Source organism: Garra rufa, chromosome 21 (genome assembly GCF_049309525.1).
Source record: "Garra rufa chromosome 21, GarRuf1.0, whole genome shotgun sequence".
NCBI classification, from domain to species: domain Eukaryota; kingdom Metazoa; phylum Chordata; class Actinopteri; order Cypriniformes; family Cyprinidae; genus Garra; species Garra rufa.
The window spans coordinates 39,296,832-39,315,484 of NC_133381.1; the positions used below are offsets into that span (position 1 = coordinate 39,296,832).

At 35.2% G+C, this 18,653-nt stretch overlaps 1 protein-coding gene across 4 annotated transcripts in view; it reads left to right on the top strand.

Moving 5' to 3' along the window:
* The window catches only part of col12a1a (collagen, type XII, alpha 1a), an 84,552-nt gene that overhangs the window by 56,254 nt on the left and 9,645 nt on the right, over positions 1–18,653 (top strand). For all 4 annotated transcript variants that reach the window (XM_073827406.1, XM_073827405.1, XM_073827403.1 and 1 more), the window contains 18 exons: positions 241–393; positions 476–550; positions 1,749–1,888; positions 1,974–2,097; positions 2,189–2,332; positions 3,929–4,093; positions 4,183–4,221; positions 4,321–4,459; positions 5,854–5,996; positions 6,310–6,419; positions 13,603–13,761; positions 14,020–14,097; positions 15,669–15,755; positions 16,209–16,262; positions 16,458–16,553; positions 17,545–17,598; positions 18,142–18,195; positions 18,419–18,472. In XM_073827406.1, coding sequence (XP_073683507.1) covers positions 241–393; positions 476–550; positions 1,749–1,888; positions 1,974–2,097; positions 2,189–2,332; positions 3,929–4,093; positions 4,183–4,221; positions 4,321–4,459; positions 5,854–5,996; positions 6,310–6,419; positions 13,603–13,761; positions 14,020–14,097; positions 15,669–15,755; positions 16,209–16,262; positions 16,458–16,553; positions 17,545–17,598; positions 18,142–18,195; positions 18,419–18,472 — 1,868 coding nt within the window. The remainder of the gene's footprint in view (positions 1–240; positions 394–475; positions 551–1,748; positions 1,889–1,973; positions 2,098–2,188; positions 2,333–3,928; positions 4,094–4,182; positions 4,222–4,320; positions 4,460–5,853; positions 5,997–6,309; positions 6,420–13,602; positions 13,762–14,019; positions 14,098–15,668; positions 15,756–16,208; positions 16,263–16,457; positions 16,554–17,544; positions 17,599–18,141; positions 18,196–18,418; positions 18,473–18,653) is intronic.

The window sequence follows — 18,653 nt, forward strand, 5'->3', positions numbered from 1 at the left end:
CTTAAAAATAGGCTTTAGGTTTTAGTTTGAATTTTAGTTAACAGTAATAAATGTATTTTGAAAATATGATTATTTAAATAAAATCACATAGATTCAAATAGTTAATAATAATTTGTGCACTGATATTTTTTTTCACTGTCATTTTATTAAGCTTTTTTAATTCATGTTTGAAGTTACATAATCTTAAATTTGCACCTAAATGTTTTTGAGTGTATGGGCAACTTTCTCTCCTCTCATTAGCTGCTAACCGTGGGGCTCAGGAGGTCACTATCACCGCTTCTGAGAGCCAGTACTGTTTTGACGGGCTAACGCCAGATGCGCTGTACAATGCCACAGTCTTCACACAGACACCCAACCAGGAGGGACCCGGAGTCAGTGTCAAAGAGCGCACATGTAAGTCACAATCCATTCAGATGAATTCAGTCCCACAACTCTGATCACAGTTTTACTTATGGGTTTTTTGTCTGTTCTGTAGTGGTGAAGCCCACCATAGCCCCAACACCACCTCCAACTCCTCCACCACCACCTACCATCCCTGATGCACTCGAAGGTAAAGATGCAAGATTATTTACTTTTTCAAAATGATTTTTTAAATCTTTCATTTTTTATATATATATTAATGCAAATTAATACTTGAGCAAGAATGTGTTAAATTGATCAAAAGTGACAGCAAGGACATTTCTAGAATTAGAATTCTATTTTAAAAAAATTAATCCTGAAAAAACAATGATGTTTTTCACAGGATTATTAGGCAGCGCTAAAACAGTTCTCAACATTGATAATAATAAATGGTTCTTGAGCAGCAAATCAGCATATTAGAATGATTTTTTTAAAATCAAGTGGCATTTAACCCTCTGGTTGTGTTTTGACACTTGTCAAAAATGACCAGACTCCGAACAATCTCTTATAAATCTAGAAAAAGCTAGATTTTCAACAAATATTGGATTCAATCTTTTTGTCAACATGTTTTCTTTCAACTAGGAATGTTTTTTTCTTGTTTCTATTTGCATCTGATTAAAATTGCCAATACCTAGTGATAATAAAGCATAATGAGAGATTTATAAGCAATTGTGAGTCCGGTCATTTTTTACCGGGAACACAAATAAAACCCACAGAAAAATTTTTACTTTTTTTTTTTTTTTTTAAATAATGATAACTATTTATGCCCTGTGTGAACAAAGTCAGGAAGTTTGAGTCCAATGCGATAATGTTAACTAGTATTTTCGGGAAAAATTATTTTTTTTCCGGGTTCAATTTGACCCGAACACAAGCAGAAGGTTGTGACTGGAGTAATGATGCTGAAAAATCAGCTTTGCATCACATGAATAAATTAAATGTTAAAATATACTGAAAAAGTTAAATTGTAATAATATTTCACAATATTACTGTTTTTTATTGTATTTTTGATCATAATTTAAAGAAAGATGTATTGACTCTGCTCTATGAAACTCTGAACTTTTTGACTGAAATCTCAGTAACTAAAAGAAGATTTGACAGGGGTGATTTGTGACCCTGGACCACAAAACCAATAAATAGTGTGTGCAACAAAATATTGAGAAAATTGCCTTTAAAGTTGTCCAGTCAAAAATTCATTTTTCGAAAAATCGATCATTTTGACTCACACAATGTATTTTTGGGTATTGCTACAAATACACTCGTGCAACTTAAGATTGGTTTTGTGGTGCAGGGTCACATATGGTGTATTACTGTACCTGTATTACTCATTATACATTGTTTTATAATTCCAGTGTGCAGAGGAGCTAAAGCTGACCTGGTGTTCCTGATTGATGGCTCATGGAGTATTGGAGATGAGAGTTTTGCCAAAGTTCGTCAGTTTGTCTTCAGCATGATTGGAGCCTTTGACGTCATCAGCCATAATGGCATGCAGGTAACTGACCAATACATAGTAATGTGCACATTTGCCTGAGTGTGCTGTGATTTATTTGCTTTTTTCCCTCATTCTGTGAAAACAGGTGTCCTTTGTGCAGTACAGTGATGAAGCAAAAACAGAGTTCAAACTGAACACCTACCACAACAAGGGAATGGTGCTGTCTGCCCTTCAGATGGTCAATTACAGAGGAGGAAACACCAAAACAGGTTTGTGAAACATTGTTCATAGGATCCAGTTTTTTACCCTAAACAAAATGGCTATGAAATGATGCTTTTTTAATGCGTGTGAATGCTTTAGGTGCTGCGCTGAAGCATATTGGAGAGAAAGTGTTCACATCAGACAGTGGTATGAGGAGAACCGTTCCCAAGGTTCTGGTTGTAGTAACTGATGGACGTTCTCAAGATGATGTGAAGAAGAGTGCTCTTAAACTACAGCATGCAGGTAACACTGACATTAAACATGACACTTTTATTTTGCTTGAAAAGTATTGTGAGTGTACAAAAAAATCCAATGTAAAAATTAAAACAATGCAATACAATATGTCCAGGCAGAGCCAATCCATACAATCTCAAAATTTATCAAGTATCTCAGATTATTTTACATGAATGAATAAGCTGAGGCACAAACAGGGCAGCTGGAAGTTTAAAATACGTAAGTTCGAAAATATTTAAAATACTATAAATTCACCCTCTGCTACTTTTGAGAAGAAAATGATATATTTTAAAGAGTTTTACCTGGCCTGCCTGAAAAGCAAAAGCCAATGCCAACTGTTGGCTTTGGTGGTAGAAATTCAACTGTTGTGTTTAAAAAAAATTGTGCTTTTTTATAGTTTTTCTATTTATAGTTTATTCAGTTTTTCTTCTTCTTTTTCTTTGATGAAGAAAATCTGCACATTGTAGTGGACACCAGCATCAGAAAGTCAGAGTTATTGTCATTAACTAAAACTACTAAAACAATTCTAGTAATTGAAGTTGGAATATAATAAAATCTACATATTACATAAAAAAAACTCAAAAGAAAACTGAAATAAAGAACTTGAAAATTATTTAAAAAGAAAACCTAAAAGAAGAACATTTTAAATAAGTTAAAGCACTGAATTTACTAACTGGAAATAAAACAGGGCAACTGGAAACATACTTGAATACTTGAAACATGTTTCATTTAATATATACATATGCACTGAAAATGGTTTGTGTGCTAATATGTTAATATATTGTATGGGTCAGAATTATCAATTTATCTTTTATGCCAAAAATCATTAGGATATTAAGTAAAGATCATGTTCTATGAAGATATTTTGTAAATTTAAGTCCGTAAATATATCAAAACTCTTTTTTTTTTAGTTTTGCATATTAGTAAAATGCATTGGTAAGAACTTAATTTGGACAACTTTAATGGCAATTTTCTCAATATATATATATATATATTTTTTGCACCCTCAGATTCCAGATTTTCAAATAGTTGTATCTCTGCTAAATATGGTCCTACACTAACAAACCATATATAAATGGAAAGCTGATGTATAAAAGATAAAGAAAGAAAGATCATGTTCAAACTATTTCAAACTAATTACCCTTATGACTGGTTTTGTGGTCCAGGGTCACATATGTCAATGCATGCAAAAAGCAGTTTCTTGCCATAAATGCATAAATGCACAGTATTTATAGATTGATTGATCTGTTTACAAAATTGTGTACCTATAAAAAGCACAACAAGATCACTTAACATACAGTGCACACATTTACTTAATTAAATCAATGTCTTTTGAAGTTAAATAATTATATTAGGCTGTCTTGCGATTCCTGTTTCCAGACCTTTTTTTAATATTAAAAATAGCCATTAATTATGACACACTGGAAATCTCAGTGGTCATGGAAATAGGCCTCATTTTTATTATGCAACATATAATTGTAAGTTTTTGGGTGAAATACAACCTGGACAAGTTCTTGACAGGTTCTGACAGGCGATATATCTCAAGTTACTACAGACAAGTCACTCTACGTGCTCCCTAAAGCCTCACTGTTGTCTTTTCCACAGGCTACAGTGTGTTTGTGGTGGGTGTCGCAGACGTAGACACTGCTGAGCTCAGGAACATTGGAAGCAAGCCCAGCGAGAGACACGTCTTCATCGTGGATGACTTTGATGCATTTACTAAGATCCAGGACAACCTCATTACGTTCATCTGTGAAACGGCAACATCCAGTAGGACGTCGTTCTTTGTAGTCTGCAATGTTCACTTTATCGTTAACATGAAAGACAAGAGTAAAGCTATTTCCTGTTTTCTTTTATAGGTTGTCCTTTGATTTACCTCGATGGATTCACATCACCAGGTCAGACCTTGACTGAAGTCCATATCTGTAGACTTTCTATCAACACTATATATACAGTGTTATGCATCACTTGACTGATGTTTTGATGAAAACTTACAGGCTTCAGGATGCTGGAAGCTTTTAACATCACCGACAAGACGTTTGCTGGCATGAACGGCGTCTCCATGGAATCTGGCTCCTTCAACAGTTACATTGCATACAGACTCCATAAGGATGCATTCATTTCCCAGCCCACAAAGTAGGTTGAAGTGCAGTACATGTGTTTTGCATGTTTTCTGAGCTGCTCCCCTATAGACTGTAACGGAAGTCAAGTGAGCACAATTATTTTAACTGTTTTCAGAGGGCTTGCAGTCTCTGAAGCCTCTTTAAGCAGCGTTTCTTCTTGTTTGTTGTAGCAGCTTGTGTGAATGAGGTGTCAGATTGCAGAAATTTTCCAGTGTGAACTCATAAAAACATTCTCATGATTGACCTTTGCAGACAGGGGAAAACTAAATTCACCCTCTGCTACTTTTAAGTAAAAAATGATTTTTAGTAGAAAATTAGTTTCATTGGCCTGCCTGAAAACTAAAAGCCAACGCCAAATGTTGCTTTAGAAGTAGAAATGACAGAAAATTATGCTTTTTTTCTATTTATAGTAAATTAAATCATTCTTCTTCTTTTTTTTTTTTCTTATTAAAGATCTGTGCATTGTTGTGGACACCAGCATCAGAAAGTCAGGGCTATTATCATTAACTAAAACTATTAAAACAATTTTAGTAATTAAAATAAAGCTGAAATAGAATAAAATTCAAAAGAAAACTGAAAGTTTAAGGCGAGATGCTGCTGATGAATAGGGTAAAATAATTAATTAATAGTTATAACCTTACTTACCCAGTTGATTGATTACGTTAATAATTGCAAACATTTTTTGTATTACAAGTTTTCTAAAATGTCAGGTTTAAATATGCAAATCAGGCCTTATTTAATGAAATATGCACTAATTTGCATACATTTCTAGTACAAAAATCTAAACACTCAGTTTCAAAATTCTTGTTTAATTTTTTTTTTTTTGTACATTTTAGAGTCAAAAGTTTTTACAGAGGGAATTTTGGGTATCTCATTTCGTCACGACATAACAGTTATGTAATAATCAGTAGTTAAATCTTAAATATGCTATAGTGATTGCCTATACAGTATTAGATGAAAAAGTGCACCTCAAACAGAGCCAACTAAGGATCTGGTCTGAAGGTCTCTGGCCGAAGCATGCTTGATTAATTTAACTTTAATGATTTGTATTTGTGCGTGGGCAAGCAGCTGCTCAAATGGAAACATTTTGAGCACCAGAGGAGGAAAATACTTCAATATGTTGCCATTACTCAAGGCTGCAAGTCTGTTTGCATTTTTCTCAGAGGACGCTACATGAATCTGTTCTGCGCTTTTTGATTTACGTCTGGTTTCACTGCACAACAAAATCATTTGTATAAAAATTGCAATTATTTTCTTGTCATCAGACACATGCAATATTCCCACGCAACCCATCATGTGCAGATCATATTTTTGCATTATGACATGATTTTATGAAAATTAAGGCTGTGGGGTGCCTGATGAAGTGCTTTGCGTTGACAAATGAGCTCTATTTTTCTTTGTTTAAAGGGAAATCCATCCAGATGGTCTTCCTCCCTCCTACACTCTGATTCTTCTCTTCCGCCTCCTTCCTGACACCGGCAAGGATGCGTTTGATATATGGCAGATATCAGATAAGAATAACAACCCTGAGGTCGGGCTCACTGTTGACCGTAAGGACCATTTTCAATTTTCATGTCTCGAGTGTGTTTGTGTGTGTGCGTGCAGTAAACCTTGTGGTGTCTGCTAAAGCTTATTTAGAAACAGAAACCCTCCAAATTGGTTCCAGATTTCAGGCTTGCAGTGATTTATACCAGTAATTGCTCAGAAATGCATGATCAGCCCTTTTAGTGCATCAAGGTCAAATTAAAATGAAAATCCTTTGTTTTGTTGATGTTGTTCCTGTTGTTGTTTTGGTTTGTTTTTTGTCATATTTGCTTGTGAAATCAGTTCAGAGCCATCTGTAAGTTTGTGTTTTGTTCTTAGCCTCCAGTAGAGTCATCTCATTCTATAATAAGGACACCAGAGGTGAAATTCAGAAAGTCTCATTTGATAACGAGCAAGTGAAGAAAATCTTCCACGGCAGTTTCCACAAGGTAGAATGACTTTCTTACTTTGGTTCTACTTTGCTCTACTTTCTATAAAATTGTTTAAAAAAATGAAGGTTCCAAAATGTGACCCTGGAGCACAAAACCAGTCATTAGTAGCATTAGCCAACAATACATTGTATGGGTCAAAATTATTATTTTTCTTCTTTCATGCCAAAAATGATTAGGATATTAAGTAAAGATCATGTTCCGTGAATATATTTAGTAAATTTCCTACCGTAAATATATCAAAACATCATTTTTGATTAGTAATATGCATTGCAAAGAACTTAATCTGAACAACTTTAAAGGTGATTTTCTCAATATTTAGATTTTTTTGCACCCTTAAGGATTTTCAAATATCTCTGTCAAATATTGTCCTAACAAACCATATTTCAATGGAAAGCTTTCAAAACATTTTACCTTATGACTGGTTTTGTGGTTCAGGGTCACAAATTATGTTTTCACAGTTTTCACAGGTTTCTTAAAGAACCCTTTATTGAACAGTTTGCAATAGGGCTGTGCAATTAATCGGAATTCAGTTTCGATTTCGGCTTCAAATAATTATGAAAATACAATAATCGAGATAAAATGATTATTGCTCCTGATTTGGCCCGCCTTTGTGCACTTTCGCTGCTCTATAAAAGCCCAATTTCACATGCAAATCAGTAAAATCATGTAACGTGACTTGCACAAAATAAAACGTGCTTGATTTATTAATGTTTATTTGATGTTGTGTTTTTAACAGCACAAAATAGATTTTGCGCTGTTCTGTGTATGCGTTCAGAGACAGAACAGAACATGGACATGTAAAGTGAAAGTTTAGCTTAAGATGCGTACCTAAACGGTTATATACATGCAAATATGTCAAAATGCGGCGTTTGGTGATTATTCGTGTAAACCTTCATCAGTTATGTCTGAAATTAACGTAAACAGTTGAGAATGAAAATCCGTGTGTAACAGTATATTGGATCCGTGCAGCTCTTAAAGCGACCACAAGTAATATTCCTTCCTCCGTCTCTGTGCTTAATGTTAATCAAACAACAAAAGACAAAGACAAAATCACTCACTGCTCTCGATGGAGGGACTTTTGTAGGTTTTATAAGAAACAAAGCATGTTTAATTCTTACAGTGAAGACTATGCTGTTTTATTTTGTATGTTGTATTTTGTAAAAAAAAAAAAACTGTTTCATTTGTATCTATTTTTTCTATTGTACTGCTATCTTTAAATTAATCAATCATATAAAGTTTCGGACCCAGTCATAATCGTGTTAAATAATCATGATTACTTGAGATATGGTGGCAGATGTCAATCATTGTACTGTATCTCTTGTATCTTGACCGGATGTCTTGTGAATATGAATCGGCTGATGGAGTTGAACTTGCAGCGTGCTTTTAGAAATACAGCCAGATACAGCATATTAAGATAATAAGAGGTTGGCTTTCTTTAGATGATTATTAGTCCCCACAAAGTAGTAAAGTTTGTTTGCTACAGCATAACGATTTTGGAAGAGATGGATTGTGTTATAACTCTTGGCTGATAAACTGAAGACACGGTTTAACTTGGAGCTCAGTGAAAGATTTGCCACTGTTGATTTTGCCTTTGGTTTTGAATTCAGATGTTTAACGGCCCATATGGTGCATGCAGCACTTGCGCCTATGCCATCATTCTAGTTGCAGGTTTGTGCAAGAGCAGCTCCACACTGCTCATGGTGATGTGGTTCACGAGGGCTGGAAACATCAATCATTACTATTATGCTGTAAAAGAGGACGTTAATGATGTTATTTTTATATAAAAGGGGTTTGTTTTCTCTGGGGTTATTCTAAGCCCAGTGCACACACTGAGTCTCTTTAAAAGCTAAACATGTCATCATTTTGTCATGTTCGTCCTAATTGACCGCTGGCTTAGTTTAATTGCTAATGCAAAAAATGTCTGACAACCAGGAGACGGTAATTTATACTAGCTGGGATTTGGCAGTTTTGGTCTAGTAAGTGCATGCTGGCAAATCAGATTTCAAGATGTGCTAATTTTACAACCACACATGAAAGATTTTCCCAGTCTGTGTGGGAAATTCGAAAGCACAGCTTGAGCAATCGGGGTGAATCTCAAGAAGACCACCAGAACGTCAAAGAAAAATAATTATAATGCTTAAAGGAAACGCCTCTTTCCACCACACTCTCATTACTGTAATACTAAAAATGATGTACTATTAAAAGCACATCATTATGTTAATACACTTCTGCTTAAAAGTTGGGATCAGTAAGTTTTTAAAGACGTTTCTTATGCTCATCAAGGCTGCATTTTTTAAAAACAAAAATACAGAAAATTTTTTAATTTTGTGAAATATTATTTCAGTTTAAAATAAGTGTTTTCTATGTGAATATATTTTAAAATGTAATTTATTCCTCTGATACAAAGCTACATTTTCCGCATCATTACTACAGTCTTCAGTGTCACATGATCCTTCAGAAATCATTCTAATATTGATTTATTATCAATGTTAAAAACAGTTGTGCTGCTTAATATTTTTTTAGGAACCTGATACTTTTACTGTTAGAAAAGATTCATAGTTTGATATATTATATTTGATACTTTTTAAGTTGTTATTAATCAAAAAATTCTGAAAAAAAAAAACACAGGTTCCAAAAAACATTTGGAACCAGTGCAGCATAACTGTTTTCAACAATGATAATTCTAATAATCAGCATATTAGAATGATTTCTGAATTCAGCTTTGCATCACAGAAATAAATTATATTTTAAAGTATATTGAAATAAAAATAATTACTTTAGATTGTAATAACTTTTTGCAATATTTTTTTTACTGTATTGTGATGCAGCCTTGCATGAGCATAAGAGACTTCTTTAAAAAACATTACAAGTCTTACTGATCCCAAACTTTTGAGCGGCAGTGTATATATATATATATACTGTATTATAGAAATTGGACTCATGAATAATAATAATAATGAGAATCTTTTCTTGAGATTCACCCATTGACATCATTTCAATGAGTTCACTGTCAAAGTGATGTCATATAGTCTGGATTGTGGCTGCGGTCTAATTTGTGGTCCAGGATTCATGAAAAAGCATTGGCTCACCAGTGTATGTTCAGGAACCACTGGCATTGCTGGAGATGTGAGCACAGAACAACAATTTTAAGCTAAGGTGGTGATTAGCTGACCACCTTGGTTACAAAATTACAGACTGGTTACATAAAAAGGAAACCTTTTTTTTTTTTTTTTTTTTTTTAAACCCTGCTTTGAGAGTTGAGAAAGTTGTTTAAAGTGATTGTTGAGTAAGTTGTTTCCTCTCAGGTTGGTTTGTGCCTACTAAGGCAAATATCACTATCACTATTGCTCATACTTTGGGTTAGGGATTTGAACCAACAGCAGTTTATTAAATAATAAACTGCACTGCTTACCTCATCATGCACCATTTGCAATCTAGACTTGAATGATAGCTCAAATCATGCGGTTTATTCTTTCTAAGTAACTGGAGTTGAACAGAAAACCCCCACAGACTTAGAGGAACAGAAGTCCAGAATATCATCACTCTTAAAAATAAAGGTGCTTCACGATGCCATAGAAGAAGCTTTTTTCTAAATGGTTCTATAAAGAACCTTTAACATCTGAAGAACCTTTCTGTTTCACAAAAGAGCTGAGGCGAAAGAAGGTTCTTCAGATTATAAAAAGGTAAGAAAGAGATGGTTCTTTAATGAACCTTTGACTGAATGGCTTTTGGGGAACCAAAAATGGTTCTTCTATGGCATCGCTTGAGAAACCTTTTAAAGCACCTTTATTTTTAAGTGTAGCATCAAGGTGGAGAGTTTTGCATGGGAAATTTCATTGAGTGAAACTCATGAAGTCTGTCAGGATCACTAGAAAGTCAACAAAAATAATATTGCTTAAAAAAAGCGAAGCCTATTGGATTCACATGGCCTGATGGATTTGTAGTTGATTATTTTTTTGTAACAGTTAGTAAACAAGCCATTATTATTGTAATTAAGACATGAGCGTGGACAAAAGTGTGTACACCGTGCCAGTATAATGTTTAATAAGAGTGCTCTTGAGAGCCTAAGGAAATGAAAACTGCTATTAAATGGATTCTACGGTCAACCGCGAAATACCTCTCAGAACAGTGGCTCTTTCTTTTCATTTCATTTGATTGTTTTTATAAAATCCCACAGATTATGAATTTAGTAACTAAAAGTAATCCATCAATAAAAGCTTTCCGAGTTAGATTAGAAGGTCATGTCGTGAGAATGGTTTGGAAGCACTGCTCACATAAAGCTCACAGGAGACAAGACTCATTATTGGTTTTTAGTTTTAAGATTTACCGTTGCACATCAAAATCCAGACAGCTCAATAGGACACTGCACAATCAGGAGTTTCATGTGATGGTGAAAAAGTTTCCCACATAGATTCTGCTTGTGTTCAAGTTGGTCACACAAATTTGAGGCATTGACCATCATGGTTGACATTTATCTTTTTGTGGCAAAATTTCACAAGCAGTCATTTGAAATGAGTCTGTGCAGTCAGGAGCTTCAAGTGAGGGCAAAAAAGTTTAAATAACAACTTGAACACATAGATTTAACTTTTTAATAGTGTTTAAATTGGTCATGCAAATTTGCCCCATTGACCAACCAAAAATCGACCTTTGTGTCATGCAGCGATGCACTACTGACAAAACTTGAGGGAAAAAATGTAGAATCTAACACACATGTAACATGTTCCCAAGTTAAAAAACATGATACTTTGTTAAGCATAAAATGCATAGCATGCACAAAAAAATGGCTACAATTGAGAAATACTTGTAAAATAATATATTTTATAAATATTTTATAAATTTTAGCTACTTTTAATATTAAATGTATTAAGGTACAACAATGTGCTTTTTACTGTGCCCAAAATGTATGATTGCAGAGAACAAAAAAGAATTTGTATTGAAAATTTATGAAGCAACAAATTTTGTCTGAAAATAAATGATGAAAGTTGTTCATTTTGATTAAAAATCTATTACATTTAATTTAAGGCTCACCAACATAGGGCAAAAGGCACACAGTATTGATACAAATACTTTAGCTAAAATGTTTTTTTTTATAATGTCTAAGTTAATACTTGTTCAAAACAATAACGTTAGCAAAGTTTATACAATTTTCTGCTTATTTTAATTTAAAAAAATAGGTTTTTGTTCAATACATATACTGTTATTAAAATGTTAATATAAAAATATATATTTTAAAATACAGAAACACAATCATTTTAAAAAGTAAAGATTCTGAAAGAATTGAAAGGTTCTTCAAAGCGATGCCATAGAAGAACCATTTTTGGTTCCACAAAGAACCATTTAGTCAAAGGTTCTTTAAAGAACCATCTCTTTCTTACCTTTTTATAATCTGAAGAACCTTCTTTCATTTGTGAAACAGAAAGGTTCTTCAGATGGTAAAGGTTCTTTATGGAACCATTTAGACAAAAAAGATTCTTCTACGGCATCATGAAGCACCTTTATTTTTTAAGAGTGTAGCCCCAACAGCTTTTTATCCTAAGTACCATACTTCTACATATTCGTTTGCTATGTAAAAACTGTTGCTTTAATTATCTTAAACAAAACTGAAAATCATTAAGAAGACCTTTGTCTTAAAATATATGCAATAATTTTACCGATTCTCATTTGCTACTTAAATCTACAAAATTTAAAAAAACATCTAATATTAGATCAAGTATAAGCACAAAATCAACTTTGCGCTGCTGCCCGCAAAAGTGTGAAGAATCAGACAAATTTGCACGTACATCTTGAAAAGCAGATGTTTTGGAGTTTTTCTGCCATATAGTGGTTTAGATGAAAATAATATCAAGGGCACATTTAGCCCAGGGTGCCTTTAGCCCTGTTTTACCCTAACTATAAGGAATATATTCATTGTCTGCCATCTTGCATATTTTTTTTCCACAGAGCACAGTAATGAACAGTCATTCGTTTCATGCCACTTTGCATTTTGCAGCATTTCAAAACATTTCAGTTAGCTTTCAAAAGTTTGGAAGAGACAGAACATAAAATTGGAAAATTGTCGTTTGAAACCACTTTCTGTCTAAAATGTGAATTTACTCATTGAATTCATACAGTTGAGGAAATGGTGGGGGAAGATGGCCAGCCAAACATGCATCTACGAAATGGAGGCCGATAGATATGATGAAAGTCTGACAGGACAGAGGAAAATACTAAAGCAGAGCAAAACGAAACCACATGGTGGGCATATTCACACACCCACAGTAGCCAGAAAGGGGGGATTAGAGAAAGTGAATGCACAGTCCATGCAACCAAACGAGACGGAAGCACTGTTCTTTGGCCCTGTCTGTTATGACACTTACCCCTTCGTCAAAAATAGTCTTTTTGCTACTTTTTGAACGGATAACTATTGCATTCCCAGCTTCCCAGGAGCTTTTGAACACACTATTTGGATAAGCTTCTAAAGCTTTCCATCTAAAGCCAAAATTTCAGACTCTTCTCCTTGTGGGGAGCCAAATGCTGGTTGCCAAAGATGTTGACGGTATTGTGGCAAGAAATATGACCTTCCTTTTGGAGTGCTGATCTACAAAGTATGAATATCAAATGTATGCGCTGGTCAGACTTTTTGACTGAAAAAAGCAACTGCTCAAGTCGGGGGAACGAGCGCATTAGACGGTCAGCCGCAGAATGACATAATAGCAACATGTGGTGACGCTACATATAAAGAAAACATTGTATTCCCTTTAAGAAAAGGATGGAAAAAAGCATTTCGGTGGTTGCATCCGCATGTAGTGTCTCATGCTGACTGCAAAGGGGAAATTACAGTTGGTAAACCAGTTAATATTATGTGCTGACATGAAGGTTCGCAATTTGTGTTCGAAGACTGGCATGTCTTTACATAATGAACTAATTAAACTCATTATAGTTGGACAGCAACTGTTATTGGAAGAATTGAGAGCGTAACTCTAAACATAGTTTATAGGCCGTTGGGTTGATGCTCTCTGGGATCATGGGAAAGGTTTTGGAAAGGATGGTTTTTCATATTTTTGTCAACCAGGCAGTTTTGCGAATCCCTTTCATGAAGATTTATGAAGCAAGCCAAGATGTCAAGAGTACTGAGTAATAATTTGAATAAACTGATGCTTGGATTGCACTGCTTTGCTCTAATGTAATTTTATTTTTGCAGCTTCACATTTCTATTTCACCAAAAAATGTCAAAATCAACATTGACTGCCAAGAGGTGGCTGAGAAACCGATCAAAGAGGCCAACAACATATCCACAGATGGCTATGAAGTCCTTGGAAAAATGGCAAAGTCTGGTGGTTCAAAGAAGCAGTCAGCCACAGTAAGTACAGTTTGCTTGTTCCCTTCAATACTCCCATGCACTAAATGATTAATCCAAGGAATCTACTGTGCCGTTCCCTTTGTCCCCTCATACTCAATGAAGCACATGTCCTCCCACACATTTATACCTGGACGGATTTGATTCTGCTTTTCAAAACACCGTTGGGTGCATGTGGGCATGTTTTTTTTTTTGAGTCCCGGTGCTCAATGCAAGCCATCTGTAACATCCGTTTGTGTTCCTATTTTTTCTCTCCCTCAGTTCCAGCTCCAGATGTTTGATATTGTCTGCAGTTTGGGCTGGACAAGTCGAGACAAATGTTGTGATATTCCAGCAATGGTAAGTAGAGATTGCATATGGATTGTCATCTAACTCTTTTTTTCTAACTCTTTTGAGTTTTCGTCAACTGTTTGGTCAGTGCATTGAAAGCTTTTAGTGAAAGCACACTTTACCTGTGCTGAAAAAATGTCATTGAGTTTTGCAGACTTCAAAAGATGTTTGTAATCAGAGAAGGGACGCTATCCAGCCCTTAAATACAGCTGTCAAGCTTTTGAGCAATTCCCAGCTGTGTTTCGACGTGACTTCCTTTTTTCACGGCGATTGCCCTTTTCCTCAATGTATCTTTAGGGAGTTTCTTTGTAGCAATATGTCACTGTCTTGTTCTAAAGCACTGAAAGGGCTTTCAGATCATAGGTTCACATTCATCAAATAGCATAACACATTAACACCTTTTGGATTATGTTAGTGATGAGTAAATTAATGCATAACATCATGTCAGACTATGTACAATTAAAACAATGTAATGTAGCAAAACATAATTTACTAGACACAAAGATGTAAGAAAAAAGCTCAATTTAAATTAATTAAAGACCTCTAAACACTAGCTTGCTTTTTCTTTTTTATCTTATCTGTTTTCTTTTTATTTATTATATAATTTATATAAAAAACTGAGACTTGTAATAGCAGATTTGGATCACTTCCATTGTTCTCTTTTGTATGTCGCTTTGGAAAAAAGCGTCTTACTTTACATAGTATTTATTCAAAAGTCAAAAAGTACATTTTCTCAACAATTTACCATTATGAAATTTGACATTTAATTACAATTGACAATTAATTATTAAGGATAATATGGTAAATAATATGGCAAATACAGTAAAAATAGCTGAATTTGATAATATGGGGAAAAATTCATTACATTTCTAGTAAATTTTGCAAAGTAATGACAAGTAACACTAACCCTCATGCTTTTCAAAACATGTTAGACTTTCAGTCTTTCATGGAACATGTCGACTTTTGTTTTCCTTTAGCATTTGTCCTCACAGGAATTAAAGGGCTTAGCCAGACTCGTTCATTAGAAGGGAGTGTGCACATACTTATGGCAATGGAAAGTAGCTGAAGGGCAGGTAGATGCACACCATTGTGTTCCTTCTGTGGCCAGTGCAGCAGCTTGTTTTTATCTTTATTGAAACTTGCGTGACACTGTAAAAATTTGTGAAATAAAATGGTAAAAAAGTTTAATGTATGAAACTTGAATTTATGGTTAAAAAATTATTACTATATTTATATTTCCGTATATTTTGCAAAATTACCAGGTAATTCCAGATACAAACACAAAACACCATTATGGTTACATGCATAATACTGAAATAATGCAATAAACAGCAACATAAGATGAAATATAAAACTCTAATGTAAATAACCAATAATAGAACACTACATTTCATTACATTCCAAGAAGTAATTTGTACCATATACAGTAAGGCAACATACTGTTAACTAATTAACAGGTTTTACCTTCAGAATGACATCATCGTACCAGATGTCTTTATTTTTGCAGGTCTTTTCCATTTTTAAAGCTGTTTGGTCTTTAACATTTTCAGGAGGTTTGATTTATATCTTCTTTTCTGTAGAGAGATGAAGCCAAATGTCCCGCTCTTCCTCACTCCTGCACATGTGCTCAGGACAGCATTGGTCCTCAAGGCCCAGCGGGCCCTCCGGTAAGATCATTAGAGTCCCATGACATTTCCTCTGAAGTCTCTGAAGTCATCATGCTACCGCTGCAAATCTCGCTTCTCATGCTGAGGACGAAAAGATCAAGAGTTCAGGGACGGTGGGATATTTTCCCCAAAGCCCCAGTGCTGTAATTTCAGGCCTGCTCTTTGCATTAAGCACAGGAATATGATTATGGGGGCTCTTCTCTCCACACCATTATGCATGGATTGAACATCTGGGATTAGCGATGGTTAACAGCACAGCATGAGCTAATGACTAGTGACTTACTCATGGGCTTAAGGGATACGCTTAAAGGTCAGAAAGCCAAAGGGAAGACCGTTGGGTAGACCCCAGACGTGTGAACTTGGAAACGTCGCTCTCTTTAGAGCCGTTTGACAGTTTGTCTTATAAAATAATGAATCCTCTGAAATTCTTTTCTTTGATCTTTGTGTTTCCAGGGCGGCCCTGGTACAAAAGGCCCACGAGGTGAGAGGGGAGAGTCTGGCCCCCCGGTAAGCTTATCTTCCTCTTCCATCTCTAGTTTCTAAATGACCTGCTGATGAATGCCAAATGCTCAGATACCGAAGTAGATGTTGAACAGGTTCCTCCATCAATACCATCGTGGAGCCATTTCTCTCAGAACTTCTTTCTGGAGTGCTGAAACTGGATAATTTAACAGGATTTAAACCTTTTCTTTGCAATTGCAGGGTTCAATGGGCCCACGTGGGGAGCAGGGTCCACCAGGACAGATGGGACCACCAGGCCCACAGGGTCCCAATGGATTGTCTATTCCTGGTGAACCAGTAAGTAAAGCACAAAACTCTGTCCATTGGCATCTGTGCAATTTTGTATTGCTGCTACACAAAACCAGTCTTAAGTAGCATGGGTGTATATGTAGCAATAGCCAAAAATACATTGTATGGGTCAAAATTATCGATTTTTCTTTTATGCCAAAAATCATTAGCATATTAAGTAAAGATCATGTTCCATGAAGATATTTAGTAAATTTTCTACCATAAATATATAAAAACTTGATTTTTGATTAGTAATATGCATTGCTAAGAACTTCATTTGGACAACTTTTAAGGCGATTTTCTCAATATTTAGATTTGTTTGCACCCTCAGATTCCAGGTTTTCAAATAGCTGTATCTCAGACAAACATTATCCTATTTTAACAAACAATATATCAATGGAAAGCTTATTTACTCAGCTTTCAGATGACATAAGAATCTCATTTTCGACAAATGTACACTTATGACTGGTTTTGTGGTCAAGGGTCACATATTATGACCCTTATTCTTAAATCCAAAATAGGGTTTGAAATAGCGTTTGAATTAATGTTGTTTTTGTTAACTAAAGCTGAAGCTATTGCAATTTGCAATTTAAAAATGCATAATGTTCTACAAATATGCCAATGTTTCATAGACTTTTGAATTTCAATGTAACACACTTAAAGGGGGCGTGTCAGGCATCTAATGTGTTTAAAACTATGTGCATTCTATTTTTATGTTTATTTCTATGATTTTTATGATACACCAGTCCCTACTCTTTTCATGGAAAGTGTCTTCTGTTTCACTTTCTTGGGACATTAAAATCCTAAACCTGTCTGGCTACAGCGCTGTACAGTGCGGGTGTAATTTATGACTAAAAGCTTCAAACCCATTTATTTAACGGAGCCAGCGCTCACTCGCCCCCTCACCCCTCATCCACATACGGCTGAGATGTAAATTCCATTCAATGTCATGTAACAGAGAAATGAGTGTGAAAGCTTGCTTCATTTCTTCCATTTTCAGGGGCGGCCTGGACCTAAGGGAGACCCCGGTGACCCAGGTTTACCTGGCCAGCGGGTAAGTGCTTTTTTTGTTTGAGCTGTTTTTGAGTGCTTTGGTAAATTGTGGTGTATTGGATTCTGGAAGGTTTCCGCAGTGTGGGATTAGGAGATTTAATGTGTTTATCAGATAAATGGCTTTATGATTACATTCATGCTTAAAAAACAATCAGCAAACACAACTCACGTCCGCTTAAATGCGCCCTCGCACAGCTTTACAGCAGGTTAACAAAACAGAGCAGAATGATTGCTAACACCTTCATCATAACGTCATTTTATTTTTGACTTCCAAAAGAAATACACAGACAGAAACACTTATTCCTGTATGGGATGAAGGCACTTTTACATTGCAAGAAGTTTATTTGTACACGTATTCATATGGTTTCGTAAAACCCTGTTTTTCTTCTCTATGGAAAGGTTGAATTTAGTCATATCCTGACAATATTTAAAATTGCTCATGTTTGATCCTCAAACAGCTGAATGGTTGTTCGATACAAAAATCGGTATTTTGAAACATCTAACAGTGTGACGAGTGACATTAATTATTTTTCCTTCTTCTAAGGGCCCTGTTGGCGCTGCAGGTCCGCTCGGCCCTGTCGGACCTTCTGGAGCAAGGGTAAGAATCGATTCTGAAGTGCACCTTGAACTGGTTTGAGTGCATGTTTTCAGTATTAGCTTTGCTATCCGACTTATATCTTCTTTCTTGTCAGACATATTGAGTGGAATGTGTTAGGCCCATCTCAAGGGCGTGTTTAAACTTTTTCCAGATTGAATGAATTTTACTAATGCTATTAGCTGTGCATCTTGTACAGTTCATGATGGCATATGTTTTTGTTCAGGGTCCACCAGGAAATGAAGGCCAGTCTGGACCAAGAGGTCCAGTGGGACCAATGGTATGTAATGTGGAAGCTTTTGAATAGCTGATGAGTGTGAGACTGTCATGTAGCCTTCGAAGTCAGCTAAAGTATTTGCATACAGCAGCTAAAGTATTTGCAATACGACATATGCATCAGATTTGCTGTTCTTCCTTAATACTGTCCACAAGGAGTCAGTGAATTATATTGAATTGCACAC